The 18,810-nt window shown below is 39.0% G+C and overlaps 1 protein-coding gene across 3 annotated transcripts in view; it reads right to left on the bottom strand.

The window, feature by feature from the left end:
• Positions 1–18,810, bottom strand: part of ADGRG2 (adhesion G protein-coupled receptor G2) — a 63,795-nt gene that overhangs the window by 30,789 nt on the left and 14,196 nt on the right. For 2 of the 3 annotated variants that reach the window (XM_075521551.1, XM_075521544.1), the window contains exons 3-5: positions 13,760–14,377; positions 2,080–2,121; positions 691–729 (exon numbers count right to left, since the gene is read on the bottom strand). In XM_075521551.1, the coding sequence (XP_075377666.1) occupies positions 691–729; positions 2,080–2,121; positions 13,760–14,377 (699 nt within the window). The remainder of the gene's footprint in view (positions 1–690; positions 730–2,079; positions 2,122–13,759; positions 14,378–18,810) is intronic. The other variant, XM_075521561.1, reaches the window with a different exon arrangement.

The following is an 18,810-nucleotide window of genomic DNA, read 5'->3' as shown; positions in this document are numbered from 1 at the left end:
ATACTGAATTGGCTGCAACTGTTAAAGATGAACCATTCCCAGAAAAAGATTGCATCTGTAAAAGAACAAAAGCATGTGTGTTTGTGTCTGTATTATTTCTTTTCTCCAAAGCATGATATGTCAGTATACATTAAGCAAGAAAGCAACTAGCTTTCACACAGCTATTTCTCTGTGTCTACATTCTTCGTTTTTTAAAAATGCCTTCATAGATGATGTTCATCACCTCTGGTCCCAGAAGTTATTAGTGTCTTGTGTGTGTGTGTGTATGTGTGCTTGCACACGTGTGCATGTGTGTAGTATACTACACTGCATCAAATGACATATGCAAATCTGCTAGGGTGGGAGGAGATGTAAGGGAGCTCTCTCACTACAGTGTTCCTCCTCTGCCGTCTCTGCAAACTGTTCACTATTCAAGTTACTGGACAAAAGGCTCCTGATCAAGCAACTTGCACTTACTTCATCCCCAAGCATCGCTGCCACAAACCATAAGTGATTCTATAAGATAAGCTATTTCATTACAAAGTAGAATGGAGAAATTAATTTTCTCTTAAAAAAATAAACAATGAAAACATTAAATGTTGGAACTCATTTACATTACATTACAACTTTTCTGCATTACCTCAGATAAAAGCAGAAGATTTTATCTAACAGGAAATAACAAACATTGCAGTAAACTCCTGATTTTCTTACCAGAAATGGCTGTTGCAGCTGATTCTCCTGAATTTGCAGCTTTTGTTTCAGACAGAAAAAAAAAAAGAGGGAAAAAAAGGACCATAATGAAGTTTCAGACACATACATAATCATCCTCAGCAGCCTTTCCTTATATTATCAAAAGTTTACTGCATTCACCAGAAGAGGGCAACACCGGCTTATCAGAAGAACACTTCTGGGTTGTCAAACAAGGCAGATGTAACAATCTCTGATTAAAAAAATTACAATTTTTATGAATTCAAATAGAATTCAACTGAAGACAATTTATTTTCAACAAATAATGGACAGTTTGCGTTGTATAATATTAAGAAAACATAATCATTGACCCAAGATATGTGCCACGCTAGCCTGAAAGCCACATGCCTACCCTGAGTATCTTGCTAATTCTGGAAATGGGAATCAAGCATACATAACAAGATGGCTGGAGGTGGATATGAAGAACTCTCTCAGACTTTGTATAATAACACTGAGACTTGCCATTTAAAATTTATCCCATACATATCTGTTCTCCTTTCTATCCTGCAAAAAGCAGCATTACAAAAAGCTAATTCATTTAAAGTTTGAACCTCTGATCTTGATAGGAGCCAGCCAATTATTTATATAGCAAACACTAGCCACTAAATCTTTGATGTTGTTACAGTCAGTATTTTGATCAAGAAGAAATTAGGAAATTTGATAGATGGTTCACATAGCAACTTCAAAGTTAGCCCTTTCATTCATTGAGTGGTTTTTGAGAGTGCCACAGACAAGTCAAGTCACAGTTATCACAGAAATATAATCTAAAGAACAGCTGGCTGCCAATATAAAACACTATTTTAAAAAATATACTTAAGGTATTTCAACATCTTCTCTCAAATCTCAAAAGTAATCCTATAATGTTACTTACAATACACTAATTATACTGTAAAGCCTTTCCTACTGTTGTAGGAGAATTAAGTCAGAGATACCAAAAGTCTCTGCGGAAACCCAGATTTTTTTGGTTAAACGTAGTAAACAAGGAGTTTCTGAAATGCTAATCACTCACATGATTCCTTGCTCAGACTATTTTGCTTGCCTTACTAAAAACTAGGAATAGCTTCTTTCCAAAGGCTAAACATAAATATAAATTTCTGCAATGAAAGGAGAATTGGAGTAATGTCAGTGACCTTATTTTTATTTTCTCTGGAAAATTACTGATGCTTTTGATACTGATTTGCACCATGAAATATGCTAATAAGCCACAAGGATGATATGGATAATTAACTTGCAAGTATTTACATATTCTTAACTATCTCCATGAATTAAAAAGTAACAGCAGCAGCAATCTTCCTACGCACTTTCTAAAATACAAGAACAATGGGGAAAAAATTACACAGAACCCCAATGTACCTGTTATCTGTTTTCTGCCAGGCAACGTAGCAGCAGTTTCAACTACAAAGGAAGAAGATTTTTTAGGAGCAGAAGTTTTTATATATATTTGTACAAACACATATATACACGCACTTTTTTAAACACACCATTTTAGATGTGCTACTCACCTCAATTCAAGCTGGTTTGCAAAACTACTTCACATCCATTGAGAAATGTGTGTCAAGTCTTTTTGAAAGCTGTAAGTTGAACGCTTTTGAGTTCAATTTTTTACTCAGTTTATCACTTCTATACTTATGGAAGGCACAGATTAGGCTGTGAGCTTTCCCACTGCCCTTTCATTGCCGATGTCTTCACAAACCCTTTCAGTGCATTTGCTTGAGTGAAGATGAAGTAGACTAAATAGCAGAAACCAAAAATGTAACAGGTACACACAACTGTGCTTTCACACAGCTATTTTTGCAAAAATGTGGAAAAGAAATGCTGATGTGAAAATTTCAACAAGTGAAATTTTATTAATACAAAGAGAAACAGATAAATTAAACCAAAAAAAGCAGGAGGCAGGACAGTTGGGTAAGACAGGAATGCTTTATTCCATACATATTTACAACTTACATGAGATGTACTTTGAGAATACATCTACATCATGATGTGCGTATACATCACGTAGATGCTCACATGCCCAAGAGCTGAACCACCAAACAACATCTAAACAATGAACAGATAGATCAGGCTGCCAGAAATTAAGCAGCTCAGGTGGACCTGGACCGGGAATGAAAAGGTGAGCTATTTCTAGCTCAATGGGCCCATGAAACATGTCCCTAGGGACACCTAGGGAGAGATGCAACATACAGATGGGCTCTTGATCAAGGTGTGGATCTGACAATTGAAGCTATTGCACAGGCTACCCATGAATGTGAAACACACACCATAACCAAGTGAGCCAAGTGACTAAAGTCTCCCTGGAATAGAAGATGGCGGCTGGGCTATCAATATGAAGAGGCTTAGCAGATCGATTACATCAGACCACTGCTGCGAATCTGCCACCAAGACAAGTGCTATGTGCTTCCTATGGTGGAGGCAACTAGCAGGTGGCTAGAAATGTACCCTGCAGCCTATGCCACTACCCAAAACATCATCTTGGGCCTTGAAAAACATGTGGCAATACAGCACGACATACAGTTAGGGCACTGTCACCTACTTCAGCACCCTTGATAGCTGAGACCCTGGCTGCTGGGGCAAGGAGGAAGAGATATTCTCTTCAAGACACTGAACCTGGTGGGACACTCTAGCTACAGCCAAGATGCAGGCCCACAGGGTTGCGGAGGAAGAGAGATTCTCTTTGAATTGCCAGAGCTGGTGAGAGTTTCTCCACAGTTAGTGCCTTGATATCTGGCCAGTTCATCATCATGAAGGTGTTGGCATATTACCCTGGTGTGTACTGTACTAACCTTTGCCACATGGCCCACATGCAATGGATGTCATCCAGATCTTTGGAGACATGGTTGTTGTCTAGGTTGCTGTAGACCACCTCCACCACTGCTCATTCCCTCAGATACTGGACACCTTCCTTCTTCCATCAGTGGTGGTCCACTTGCATCCGTAGTCTACAAGACCATCCTTGGACTCTGAATCCAGTGATCCAAGTTCAAATCTCTGTGGGACCTCCAGTAACCAACCAGTTGGGGATGACGCACAGGAAAGTGCTCTGAGGCAGCAAATTCCTAGGTAGCAAGGTGTGTGGGAGAATTTGGGCAGGTGCCTAGAGCAGTTTTCAGCCCTGAAGGCCTGGGAGTTTACACCTGAACAGGCATGGAATCCTGTTGAAATGGCAGAACACTCGAAGGAAGGATGTCTTGCTTACACTGAAGATGGACAGAGACTTTTGGTGCTGTGTTGGGGCCTGGCGTATGCCTACCAGGCCTGTGTCCAGCACCCTGAAAGGAGCGAGAGGGTCTCTGGATCTAAGGACATACAAATGGATGCTGTGGCTAAACCAGAGACACAACCCTAACCATAACAGTCACTCCTGCAGTCAAGAGGAAACAATGGAAGTGGAGGTTGACCCAGTTAGTGAAGGAGGAAGAAGCTCCTCTTGAGCGGATGCGGGAAGAAGACTCAGAAGAGGCAGCCAGTTCTGCAGCAGGACAGCCACAAGAACAGGAGGGGGAAGTGACACAAATCATAAAAGAGACGGAAACCACCCAGTCCCTATTCCTGAGCAAGCTGCAAGATATGCGCAAAGATTACGGCTGCCAGCCAGGTAAGCAGATTGCTGCCTGCTTGCTCCAATGCTGGGATACTGGGGTCAACGATCAGGAGTAAGAGAGTACATGAGAGCTTGACAAGATGTAAAGAAATGTCAGTTCATTTTTGTTGAATGTCATACACTGCATGAAGCTAAAAGCAGCAACTCTGAAATATGGCAGGATGAATACATTGAAATCAGATTAATTTCACTATGTTTAATTTTTTAGGAGTTTTCCTTGAAATTAACTGTTGGTTTTAGTTGATTTGCATCCTGGGTAGAAATCTTCTCATGTAAAAGGGGGGGGGGGGGGGGGAGAACCAATATTCTAAGTAAAATAATACACATCCATTAAGTAAAAAGTATAAGTAAAAAATTACACCTTCATACGTATCAGCCTACTGAATTTAAACTATTCCAGTAAAGACAAAACCAAGTTACATCAAACATCTCATTTGAGACAACTAGGATTCTGCCTACAGAGAAATACAATTGATCTTTTTAACATCTAGCACTGTATGAACTTCACAGATCATGAAAATTTGGCTATAACCTTAATTTTTACAGTCAATTTTCAGGAAAATTAGGACTTATTATATGGTAAGTCTAGTTAAAATACATAATCCTATAAGGTATGTGTTCTAGAGCTCTTATGTAGAAGTGTTGTTACATTAACATTGTACCGTGATTAGGTATTATGGCACCTATAAAATTATTTTCTTAACACCTAGTGTGGGTTTAGGAAAGACCCTTAAGATACAATACTGACTTTAAATAATATGCAGAACTGAAGCAGTAGTCAGATAAAACTTTTCTGTTTTGTTTAAATAGTAAATAGTTTTTTAAGGTAGAATGGGGTGAATAAAAATAATTGAGTCAATTCTACATAAAGTAAAGTGGACTTTCAGTTAGAGAAGAAAGTATCCTTCCACATGTGGGCAAACTGGCTTTTCTACCACAGGAAGTTAATTACATCTCCAAAAATTTACCTGCCACTGGTCCTGTCTTACTAAGTGGTTAGCACCTTGTGCAAAAGCCCTTATCTCCAACCAAAGGGCCCTGGAGGAAATTAAATTCTCAAAAGGAACCCACCTCTTGAAGTATTCAGCATCTCACAGAAAAGACCACCACACTGCTTCTTCTGCCCACTAAAAAAATTAAAAAATCTGCTTGGGGAATCTGACCTTAAGATCTTTCTCACATACTCCTGAGGAGTCAGTGTAGACATAGTTACTGTAGACAAACTGCATTTCCCGTCCTCCATGTCCCTTCAACCTGCTTTGTGAATTTTTGAGAATACAAGTAGTATCCTGAGGTAGGTAAGAAAATTGGCCACTAACATGTTTAGTACCATAGGTTAGTAAGAAGATAGTGAACTCTAAAAATGCCAAATGCTTTTAATAACAAATCCAGCAGTACAGGGAGCAAAGTAAGCTAAACACAAGCCATGAGTATGGAGCTGGCAAATGCAGCAAGTGATGATGGCATGCATAATCTGACGGACATTTTTTTCTGGACACAAATCTAACCATGACTTCTCTTACAGCACAATATTCACATGCCTACAGTTGTTAGAAATTATCCATGAGAATGAGACTTGTCACTGATCAAGGTGCAGCACTAAGTTCACTAACCAAGTCTTTCATCAGAATCACCTTTGCATACAGGAAGAGGGAAGGAGGACAGGCTGTCATACATTATTGAATTTCACTTACATTTGTTAACCCTCCTCCTTTGTTGTGTTTAAGAACTAGAAAAGAAAGTGAATAGGGTTTATTTGGAGAAGTATTAAAGTCCAATCTAAAATATCCTGATGGATATAAAATATCCAGTATTATTCTTTGCTTTTGCTGGAAGGGAGACAGAATAGGTCCCCACAAGAACCGTTTTTTTCTGAAGGAAAAGGCAACTCCATTAAATGAGATAAGCACCAGTTTCTGTTACTAACAGGCATCATTAGAAACAAAAGCAGCAAGTCCCTTACTGTCTTCATATCACTTTGTACTGTTCCAACACAAATAGCTAGCCAAGCCAAGACTTGAGAATCCCATCAGTGTAGGCAGAGGAAACTGTTCCACTGGTATGAAACCTGTTTAGCAACTCTTGCCATCACTCCATACCACAGCTGCAAAAAGCTTACCTGGGAACCAGTATTTGCATTGTGACAACAATGCATTATTTGCATTTATTTCCCGTAATGACTTTGAATGACAATGGGAACCAGTGTAACTTTAGCAGCTCCAGTCTGGTAGGAGACTAAATCCATTAATAACAGTTCTTAAGGCCAGGTCCACAAACTGGTGTAGCTCTGAGAGACACCAGTGCCTGGCCCTGTCTACAAACTAGCCTTGTGCTTACAGCATTCCTTAGCATGACAGATCTTAACTATCAGTCTACTGGCTCTTTTAGGACGGGACGGTCTCCACACATCCTGCTGAAGCTGTTCCACCAAGAAAAGCAGAATTCAAAATCAATTCAGCCAAAGGGAAAGAAAGGGAGGAGGCTTTGTAATGCAGTGGTCAAGATGGGATGGATGTTTCTGGTGCCTGCACCAAAAGCATTGTCACTCATAGTATGCTTTTTGTTCAGTAACTTAGACACAGGACACAGAAAAAGTCCTTAAAGCATGAAGAGTGTACAATTTCTATCTCCAGCTGGAAGAATGAAAAATATCCTTTTCTTCTCCCTACCTCCAATCTAACTTATGATCAGTACACTTTCTTAAAATTTTTGGAAAGGCAACACCCTTTCTGATTCACCTGTCTTCAGGCAACCCACTCTGCCAGAAGCAGTTCAGTTTTTCCAGGGTGGAGGAGTGAGAAGCAGCTAGAACCTGGCTGCAGATAACAACATCATGCAAGAACTAAGTTACTGGCAGCTGCTGCCTGCTCCCCTATCTCAGGGGAAGAGTGTTGCTGCCGACTAATACTGTTTTACCTAACGCTTCATGATCGCCTTTAAACTTTTGCAGAAAGCATCCTTTGAGCAAACCTGAGACAGCAGCTAGAGTGCTTTCTTAGGAGAAGGAGAAAAAGAGCCTGAACTGTAGTGAGCTGGAGCCTCCACAGGCACACCCACCCTGCCCAGTCTGTGCGGTGTGGAGGGGCAGGAGATGGGACAGCAAGAAGGGTCATGCCTGCTGGCCTCTGTCTCTCAGGAAACACGGTGAGAGAATACAAGGGGTAGTTGATTTCTAGTCAGGTCCAGACACGAAATAGGCATCGAACACTTCAAGAGCAGCAACAGCCCTGGCAATCTGTAGAAGCACAGACAACATTACTGGCAGAAAAACATACATTTATGGATTTATATGTTCTGGGGCCTAGACAACAGGTTTATGAAATGAAGGGCCTAAAATTTTACTTGTACTAATTGAAAAACATGCCAAAAATGAGAACAGTTTGTATTATCACCCAGGACTATTCTTTCAGACTAAAGGTAGCCTTGACCATGTCAGCTCTCACAAATAGATCAACAGCAGAATCCGAATGGAGGAAACCCAAGGGACACCTTGGTGGCTATGTAATATGGTTCTCCCCATGCCACAGTACTTGGCTGACACCACAGAATGGCATTGGATAACCACGACTGTGTTTTGCTGATAAGACAAGTTTTGACTTATAAATCCACATAAAAATACCAGGAAATTAATAAAAATTAGATTTTCTAAATAAGATGTGATAGCAAACTTAATGCTGAAAGTTTTTTCACCAAAAATTCAACTGATTGAGGCAGGGGAATTGATTTCCATTAAAAATTCCCATCACAAATGCCGAAGTGGAAGTTTTCATTCCAAAGAGATACATAATATCACTTTCTGGCTTAAAAAAATTAATTAAAACCACTTTACATCGAAAAGTCAATTCCACGTTGCATTTTTAACTCTATACAAATTCTCTTCCAAAAATTCTAACAGGCAACAGTTGCCAGTATGTATTACATCAGTTACCAGTACTGTGCAGCAACTACTGTCCATTTGTATTCAGTGTTACTAGGATACAGCCATATGAAAATGTCTGTCATTAATACATTTCACAGGACTTGCTCATGAACAAAACTGAGTAGACCAAGCAGCAAAATTTCAAGATGGTACTGTTCTAAAATCCATCTATTTACAGAAATAGGTACTGAAAATACAACATTCAATTCTCATATTCAAATTAAATCCATATTTTCTATTAAAAGATTGGGTCCCTTGAACATTTGATAAACTTTTCAGCTGGATAAACATTCTGCCAAAATGAACCATCCTGTCACACATGGCATTAATAACAGTAACACTTAAAAATCCTCCCCAATTGTTCCACTGTAGACATTAGCCCATGTCGACTTTTTATGTAAGTTAGATTTTGAGGCACATTGTATAGGTTTATAGGATAAAACTAAATGCAATCTTAATTGTATGTTTTAGTGCCTCTCATGACACCTCATGTCTGCTCTGACTCTTAGTGGTGGCACCATGAAAGAAAGGATGAATTATCACTGACTTCTGTCCAATGACAGAAGCAAATGTAAGAAAATGATGAAAGTGCTTGTTCGCATCAGGCTCTGTCACTTTGGCCAGTTCATTTTAGTATCCTTAACAGAAAATTTAGGTGCAATATTTTTAACTCAGCTTTGATGTTACACAGGTTTTTAGGAAATTAGGTTATAAATACAGTTTTTATCTGTCTGTATAAAGTTCTGTTTGTATAAAGCTGTACATTAGATATTGAGGTGAATCAAATCACCTCTTCTCTGGCAGGCTGATTTCCAAAAGCTACTTCCTTTGATATCACAGAAGAGGGAGGCAACAAGAGCAAAGAAACGGAAGGTCAAACATGCATTCTGTTAATAGGTACAAAGTAGAGTGGTACATGACTCATCAAATAGGCACTCCAGAGTTAGGTATTTTTTTCCCTGTCACATTTACTTCCTTTAAGAGCTTCTAGAGGTTTCTGTAGTAGTCTGTCCTTACAGTTCTGGAAAGAAAATGGTATTGGGGCAAATAATTTATTTTTTCATCTCCAGCTTTCATGATCTGCTCTGTAAACTTAACGATATGGCCCAAAGTTTGGTACCCAACAGACTGGGATGCAGACTGGGTAAGTGGCAGCTACATTTCCACCTTCTGCCTGAGTAGGTAAAGCCTTGGGACTCCATCCTCCCTTCCAGGAAAGCTGATCCTGTCACCAGAAGTGCACACAGCTCGGGAATCTTTAAAAGGGATTACATGAGCCTAAATCATGCCTCCTATTGCCTACACCTGCCAACTAAACAACAGCCCAAACTGAAGTTTTCCTCTTCCTTGAGCATGCAAAGGCAAAATAGTCACACGGTGCACCAGTCACTTCCCATTTCTCCCATCAGCATTAAACTGCTTTGCTCCCACACGCCTGGAAACCTCCTTCAGCAACACCAGTGGCAGGCTCAGCAATACTGGGAGTGAAAAAGATACATGGAGAAGAGGGCGCAACACCTTAATCCTTAATGTTGGACAGGACAGTTTAGAAAAATCTAAAATGTCACTAACGCTTAATTGTATTTATACAAAAACATACAACCAAAAGCAACAGGCACTGGACTCCTGCTAAAAGTTAGGGCACCGATACCACAAATGAGATCACAGTGCTTTACTGTCAGTGACACTATTTACAGTTATGTCATAAATAATCTATTTATTAATTGAAATTTGTAAAAGATACCCCGTCATCTCTGTGCTCCTTGCATAAATGCACAGTGTAACAGTTTGGATATTTATATTTGGATTAAGAATGTTACTGTTTAATGTGTAACTGAAATGATTAATGTTTAAACAGTACATTTCTTCCAGTTGTCAAGTTATTATTAAGGGCAAGTTGCAAATACACCATGTAAAAATGACAACTGAAGAGCTGGTGCTCACAGATGACTAAAGTTTCTTTTCAAGCATTTAGCATTTTAAACTCACCTATTTTCTTATGTCTGTGTATTCTCTTAAATCACCCAGAGCTTTATATTACTTAGCACATTTTTTTCTTGGATTATGCAGAGACAATAGTGATATCACTCACATTGTCCACATTAAAGTATGTAGCTAAATAAGAATCATTCATCAAGGAACAAGATAAAGAAATTTTCCAAAGTTGGCATTTGGAACAGTGAGCACATCTTTCTTCACTTACATATTTTCAAATACCAGGAGACAATCTTTAAAGTAAGATACATTCAATGTGTGGCACTCTTTCTCCATACCACAGCTGTTAGGCTACTTCTCATTCTCAGCAAAAGGGGAATTATCAAAGGAACCTGAGGAATGTAAGTGGAAGGTTAGTGACGCACAATGTGTGGGGCCTCCTTCCCTCTTTGGCCCTACCTGCAGTATTTACACCTGCTCAGCATGTAACAGCTACACCAAGCAGAGGAGAACCAGAAGAGTCTGTGACTGGAAGAAGCAAGAGTTGCATCTTTAACTCAGATCTAAAAGTTTTCTATTGCTAAGTTCCGTTAGTCCAAGAAATGTGATCAGCCCTCATCACAAACTCGGAAACAGTCAGATATGTCCTTTCTTGCAAATCTTCAGATGCATAAGATACATAGCTACTGCAAAGGTAATCCCATCCACTTCTAGGGAGTGAACTACTTAGTTAAAGTTGAACATACCTTTGAGTGCTAAGCATGTGTGTAAATCTTACTGGAATCAGGATTCTGGTCCTTATTAGACCTCACATGGTTAAGAAAAAACAGAATACATTTTTGGTAATCTGCATAATTATTATTAAAAAAAATAATAAAACCAAAAGAAAAATAATCTAAAGAGTCAACAAAAAGAAAGGCAGGAAAAGGAGGTAAGAAAAGATAAGCTAATAATGTGACGTTAAGTAAATCTAGACTTATTAATGGAGTACATCACTGCCTGTGAGACACCAATTAGATAATGGCTTACACTGCGCAAAGCTTTTGAGTGGTTAAGCAAAGGAGAACTCACAGAAATCATGGTAACCTTTGACTGAATATTTTACAAATTGTTGTTTTATGTAGGCACAAAATGCCAACCAGGTCATAAGAAAAATTCTGAAACTTGTCCTCCGGCACAATTATGACTGTAATGAACCACTTCCTTTTCACCTTTGGTGCCTACACAGCAGGCATAGCCTTTTCCCAAGCTTTAGCCCATTGCCAATTATGTTCTTTGTGGATGCAAAATCAGATCTTTCTGAAGACTTACTACTCAAAGTCCTTCTGTTTAAACAAAAACAGAGAAGCCCCAAAATCAGATAATTTTTACACAGGTGTACAGAGGAACTTACAGAAAGAAATCAGATTGTAAGACTAGTAGCACCATCAATTAAAATTGCCTGACACTGACTGTGATATGCTCCTACTGTCAATGCTTTGTGTTTGTTTAATTGTTGGACTGGTATTTGCTAAATATATGCCTTTCACAGGCTAATTTGGAGGGGGAAGGCAATCAGCTAAAATGCATCTACTCCTGAAAACAGGCAAATAAACTGTTAAAAAAATCCAGTGAACTTTTCTTCAAATAGCTGTTATTCTTCCAAGTTATCTAGAGGAGATAACTTATATTTGGCAGTAGAGATGACCTCTGTACTGAAACAAACCTCTATCAGCATAATTAAAGTTCAATTTGGCTAAGTAACAGAGCTTTGGAAACCATGCATCTTACACACTCACTAGAGAGCTCTTGCAGTTAGGCAAAGGATTCCACAAGCCCCTAAATCACTAATTCTAAAATCATTACTCAGTTGGGGCTGGAGTTGGGCATTGCCTAAGCAAGCTGCCCTGTGATGCTCAAGGATGCTCTATATTCAGGGCAGAAAGTGCTGGAACTGAAAACAAGAAGGTTGTCCTTTCTGTGCCTCAGTGAAAGATAACCAGATGCTACACTCTGACCAGGATTTATCCCACTATCCAGACAGATCTCTCTCAGCCTTTCTTTCTACCAAATTTTTGTCCAGTAGCCAGAATGTTCGCCCTTTCAGCCCTAGGATTGTGTTCCTTCAAACACAGTCACACATGAGCAAAAGAAAGACATCCTTTCTTCAGCTCCTCTCCCAAATCACACAACCCAACAGAGAAGATATGCTCCCAACTACAACATCAGGCCAGCAGATGCATTTCATTCATTAGGACCCACAGTTAGAGGCATTCTCCGTGAGTCCTGGTTTCTTGGACAGATTTCTCTCTCCCCCAGAAAAAGAAATCTGGCCACCTTATTTCAATGCCCTTACTAAGACACTTCTAATCTACCCAGCCAAGCAGTGATTATAACATTACATACCTAAATGATTTTTTTTAGTCTGCACAAAATAGATAGGTGCAACTTTTAAGGATAAAGGTGATGAAGACTAAGATTGGTGCCACAGTTTAACTGAAGCACCTATGCTATATAAGAGTTTTAGGAACTAATTGAGCTAGTCACCTTAAAATTTCTGAAGGTCTTAGGGGGTAATACCATTTACTATGGCTGATAAATTGGATCCCACGCAAGCTTGATTCAGGTTTGTCTTTCTTGTCAACAGATATGATAGCAAAAGCTAGAAAGAAGATTATTCTCTTGCTTTAACTCCATTTCAACTATATTAAAACTCAATTTCTCTGAAAAGAAAACCTTGTTTTATTTTGGGCATTGCCTAAGGAAGCTGCCCTGTGATGCTCAAGGATGCTCTATATTCAGGGCAGAAAGTGCTGGAACTGAAAACAAGAAGGTTGTCCTTTCTGTGCCTCAGTGAAAGATAACCAGATGCTACACTCTGACCAGGATTTATCCCACTATCCAGACAGATCTCTCTCAGCCTTTCTTTGTGCCAAATTTTTGTCCAGTAGCCAAAATAAAACCTTGTTTTATTTTGGTTTAAAGCTTTTTATGGTTCTTTTTCAGGGCAGAGAGGAATTTTGAGAAATGTGTGAGAAACCATTTGACCATTTTAATAAAGGAAGACATTACTGATACAGAAACAAGAAGAAATCAGAGCCTCCAGCAGTCTTTACAGATGTAGACCACACCAGCTAACAATGCCGTAATGTGCCAGTGAAGCAGTGAAAAGTTGCACTCATTGAAGTTCTGGCCCAGCGAATGTGCAGAATGAGGACCAGCAATGCCTTCTTCTATATTTATTCCCTGAACAGGAGATGTGTAAATAATTATTTTAAGATGACTTAGATTGATAGAAAGCCCTAATACTCCAAGGAGTTTTGGTTGGATGCATGCTGCTTTCATTACCATTACATGGACAGTAGACAGACACAAAAGGTGAAGCAAGTTGAAAGTCTGTAAGGGACTGCTGCTATGCTTTTTACATTTGGATAAAAGCTGGCGAAAGCTGCAGATCCTCACATGATCTCGTTAAGCATTTAGCTAGAAATGACTAATAGACAAAGACTTTGTAAAATCTGGAAGAGAAATGTTAGACACGTTCAGATCAGCTTTTGACAAAAATGCTATTTTAAAAACAGGGGTGCAGTGGTACTTACCACATGGCAAAGAGCTATCCTCTTCTACTGTCTTATTATAATCCCAGTCCTCCTTTCTCCAGCGTATAACACCACTGTCTTCACAGTCCAGAGATTGCTTTATATTTGCTTTATCCCACATTCTGAACATGTACAGCTCCCCAGTCATACCCAGGTAAGGTGATGTAGCTGTACCTGGCAGCTTTGAACAGCCAAGTAAGAACTGCCCTTTTCCAGGGAAATTAACTTTCCCAGTTAGTTTTTTGTTTACTTTTTTTGTTCCATTTATGAATACCTTCATCTCCTCATCTTCACTTTTCCACTGGATACATATTTGGTTCCAAGTGTTTTCATGAAGTCTTGCTGTTGTATTTATTTGATTTCCAAACAACCATATCCTCAATTTACCATCATCTCCTGTAAGTCCAAGATCATATTTATTTACAGAGAGATTGGTGTGAGGTGTTTCTTGATTGTATACATATGCTGTCCAGGGACTATCTGAGGAATATAGCTTGAGGTACACACAGACAATGAATTCTTTCAAGGGACGCAGAGAGACTCTTGGTGACATAATCCAAGGATCTTCGCATGCAGTCTTAAAGACGGCTTTATATTGTCCTAGGAAATCTTCCTGATCTAAATAAAGAAAAGGTGATTTGTAAAATTATTTTGTTTTTAAAAGAATCTTCTGTATGAATGTTATTCTTCCATATAGTACTGTTCCTAGGCATTTGCCTAGGAGTTTTCAAAAAAACACATTAACACATTAAGAAACAACCTTGTATCCTTCTCTTTTGCTTTTTTTGTGGTGGGGAAGTAGCAAATTTGGAGGCAGTCAATAAATCCTAGCTGCTCATGAAAGCTTTGGAGTAAAACTCATGCACAAGACAAAGGATGACCATGTAGCTCTCAAAGGCAGCACTCGGACAACAAGTGGGAAGCAAAAAGAGAATCACAGATCCTGGTTTCTATTCCCAGGACTACACAGGTATTTTGCATTTAATAGATACTGGATAAAATACAGAAACAGAGCTAGAAGAAGGGACTATAGCCCTTACTGCCTTCTCATGTCCCAGCCTTGCATCCACCTTCTCTGAACAAGATCATGCTTCTCCATGCCATTTTTTTCCAGCCCTGAGATTCTTAAATCCTCTGCTGCATACTGGCAGAGTTTCAGCAAGAAAGGTAGAAAATAGCCATATTCTAGAAGAGAATGAGTTTAGGTAACTTTCAGGAAATGTGTTTTGGAGCCACTGGTTTATTTTAAATTTAATCTCATCCAGCCTCCATTCCCTGTTCTCAACCAGGGCATTTACTTGCAGACACCTGGTCTATGAATCTCAGATCTACTGAGGCATTGAGATGGTGGCAACCCAGAGTTCAGCTGTGACAGTAAATAGAATTTTAGGTGCTAACAGTAAATTTACTGGTGAAAATAAGGTGTCAGGCTCTGTCAATGCTGGTAAAACAAGTAGTGCCAGGGAATGCCCCAAACACTGGAACTTGATCATAACTGTTAAGTTCTTGTAGGTACCTCATCTCCTCCATTGTCCCACTACAGGAAAGTACAGGCTTTTGTGGCTGTAGATGTAAGCTCTTTGGAGCCGACTCTCATTTTGTGGAAAAATGCACATTCCAATCACACAATCATTATCATGATTGCTTGCTTTATGGTGCACCCATCAACAACAAAATAAATACAGACTAAGAAAAACTCCTATGGGACATGAAATGGAACTACAGAAAAATGAAACAGCCTGGTAGATACTCAGCCAGTGCAAGAGAACACATTACTGACACCTTTAAGGAGGCATTTATTTATCAATATATGCAGAGCTTTTATGTACCCTCCAGAAGAGGTATGTGATTAATCATGATTGGTCAGGGCTGGATAGCAGGAAAAGATTGGTTAATATGGGAAGAAAGCTTTTCCATTTGCTCCCCTGTGAAAAGACAAATTTCCAGGCAACTTGGATCAGCTTTTTTTTTCCCAAGGTAGGTTACATTCATAGTCCTAGTTAGCTGTCAAGGTCACAGCCAGCTCTTCTGTGATCTTCTCAACCAACCAGAGCTCCAGCTTTCATCAGGCCAATTCTGAATCAGTAATGTGTTCAACTTCTCTGTCTCTTGATCACAGGGCTCTCAAATTTCTTTTTCAATAGCAACAAATGAAAAACAGGAGGAAGTTTCTAACTTCCAAGTGCAGCTTAACAGGTACAAGCTACCAGAAAAAGTTCAAAACACAAAATATATCAATCCAGTTTCATGGAAAGTCATTGATAACTATTCTTGTTGCATACTGTAGCTTTGAGACTCCCTTTGTGATGCTAATTAGCAGAAACCTGTAGGCATCTTTCACAACCCTGAATCATTCCTGAAGTTCAGCACACATCATGATAGTGCTACAAGGCTATAGAACAAACAAAAAAATCTCAGGGTACAGGCTGAATTAGGTGAAAATCCTAACTAGCAGACAGTGGCTTTTGAATGGCGAGGTAGTACTTAGCATGGTTCTATGGCAATGGAGAACAAAAACATACTTGACCCAACAGCAAGCAGTAGAACTACTTCTCCCCTGCCCAACCTTAAAGCATGAATTCACTCATTCAGTCTGGCCATTTGTCAGAGCCTAACAGGCAAAATCTGGGATACTCAGCGAAGAACAGTTCAGCACAGAAAACTAGTTTTTAAAACATGATTTAAAAGCTGGGGTGAGGAAGATTGGGTGAGAGGTGGAAGTGTCACAGAAGTGGAGATTTCTAGATAGAGACTCAAATGTACCTACCCTTTTTAGTAAAAGGATGACTACAATTAAAATAGATCTGCTCCCTTCCAGTTGGGACAGATCACGAGGAAACTGATTTTATAAAGGAAACAGCTAGCTAGATACACAGTTATATGCCAACACTTGTGATACTGTCTCTCCAAAGAAAAATAATTACTCAAGTCTTTCGTTATTCCGTAAAAATTATGCTGAAGGTTTTGAAAGATTTGATGCAGCTGCTGTTGCTCAGAGAGTATATGTCAGAAGTATACTTGCATATACCCATATAGCCACTCATATACCCTCCAAAATTCCTGTAAGCAATCTTCAGCATGCAGAGATGGCCAAAGTGACCAGTTAAGGAAGTCTCCTGACATAGCTTCAAAACTTGAAGTCACTGTTAACTATCCAGATTGGAAGACTGGAAGTCCATTCCCAAACAAAAGTGTTAATCAAAACTTGAAGTACCATCAGCAGACTTGATTTTGGAAGTGAACAAATTATTGAGAGAGGCTTGATCTCATGTTAAGCATTACATCAGTGTTTATGTGCCAACAGTGAATTAATTAAAGGGCTGCAAAATCCTATTACATTCTTTAGGGGAGTTGACACTATGAAGTTGTCAAGGGAGCCAGAGTGGACATAAACTTGCAGGTGGAAACAGTCTTAAGGCAGGTAACCAATGGAAATGATGCAAAATGAGATCAATCCTGGGGAAGATTCTCCTAGTCTGCTTTGTATCATTCAAAAAGACTGCTGTTGATCAGTATGCAAGGCCTGACAAATTAATTTAAACTAATAAAAGAGTTTACTTAGAGAGGTCTACCCTTCTGGAAACTGGAAAGTCTGGCACACTTTGCTCCAAACAGTTAAAAAAAAAAAGATGCCAAAAAGGGGTGCCAAAGTTAAGAGAATAGATACCAATACTATCCGAATTGTTACAAGAGAGGCTTGGAAAATTTTATATGGTTAGTCTACCCAAAGAAAGCTGAAAAAGCACAAACGAAATCATAACCATAGTCAGAAAATGCACTTTGCTGTTCCAAGTGGAACACACGCAGTACAGTGTTAAATTAGTTAGAAATTAATTTTCAACATCATCTTGGCTAAGTCTGTTTGATATGTGGGTGGATGCAATGTAAGTAGGAGATGACATTACTTCAAAGCTTTTGGAAGTTCTGTTAATCATCATTTATTTTCTCTAGTAATGGTACTTGTGGACTGCAGCCCACCCTTCACCATAGAACTGAGGAGCTGGAACTGGCTGTGCTCTAACAGTGGCATTCCTGGCTTACAATTAGTTCCTTTGGGTTCAGACAATATAAATCACATTCAGAAACTTAGCCATGGACATACCTTTATCACCACAGCACAGAAAAGGTAGCATAGTAGAAAGAATGCTCAAAACATCTCCAGAGTAAGAAAAATAAGCAAAAATCACAATTTGGAGTCAAGGAAGCTCCATGCAATAGTAATTGTTGGCTGTCTTTTCAATGTCATTTGCTATATTCAGGCACTTAACCTCTTTTAGAAATGCAAATTGTTCTTTCTTAATAAATTTATCTCTAATAGATGCAAGAACTGGGGGTTTTACCCTCGCTAAAACTAAGAGCATCCACTTAATAAGCATGTTCTCTTTAGCCTTAAAAGAAATCCTGAAATGTATGCACATACTTCCAAACATTTAAAATAAACCTTCCAAGCATGACAAGGCAATACAAACGTAAACCAAAAATGTAATCTCTCTTTTTTCAAACATTTTCAGATAGTAATAATTGATATCTTTACAAGAGATAGCCAGCCATAGGTAATAAAAACTAGACATACAGAAGCAGATCCTCTCAGTACATAAGCACCAGTGGTTTTTTGCTTACATTACTAATAGCTACTGTATCAGTATAGTTGAGCATTAATACAGTGACTATTCTCTTGAATAAAAACAGTCACAAGTTTATGTGTCTGCACAATCTGGCTTTTAACCAGTAACAACAATAGTCATTAATTTCTATGCAAGAGTTTGCCACCTGGAACACATTTGGCTTGCTACAGTCCATTAAAATGACATCACAATAATCTTGTATCCTAATTTGTTCCACCTAGAGCTGATAACTGTTCTTTATTAAAAGTTTAAAACTAAACTTTCTACATGTGGGTCCCTTGATTCTGCTGCATGTTTTAGAAATCTGAAGCTAAGAACTGTTTCCTCAAAATTAATTTCATCCTTCCTTTTCATTCACAGTCGTATTTGGGTATCTGGCAATAAACTACACCACATTATCCAGAGTGTCCTAGACATCAGAAAGAA

This window comes from Mycteria americana, chromosome 1 (genome assembly GCF_035582795.1).
Source record: "Mycteria americana isolate JAX WOST 10 ecotype Jacksonville Zoo and Gardens chromosome 1, USCA_MyAme_1.0, whole genome shotgun sequence".
In the NCBI taxonomy this organism is placed as follows: Eukaryota; Metazoa; Chordata; class Aves; order Ciconiiformes; family Ciconiidae; genus Mycteria; species Mycteria americana.
Note: the sequence above shows the minus strand (reverse complement) of the source record. Positions and strands in the feature narration are given on the sequence as shown.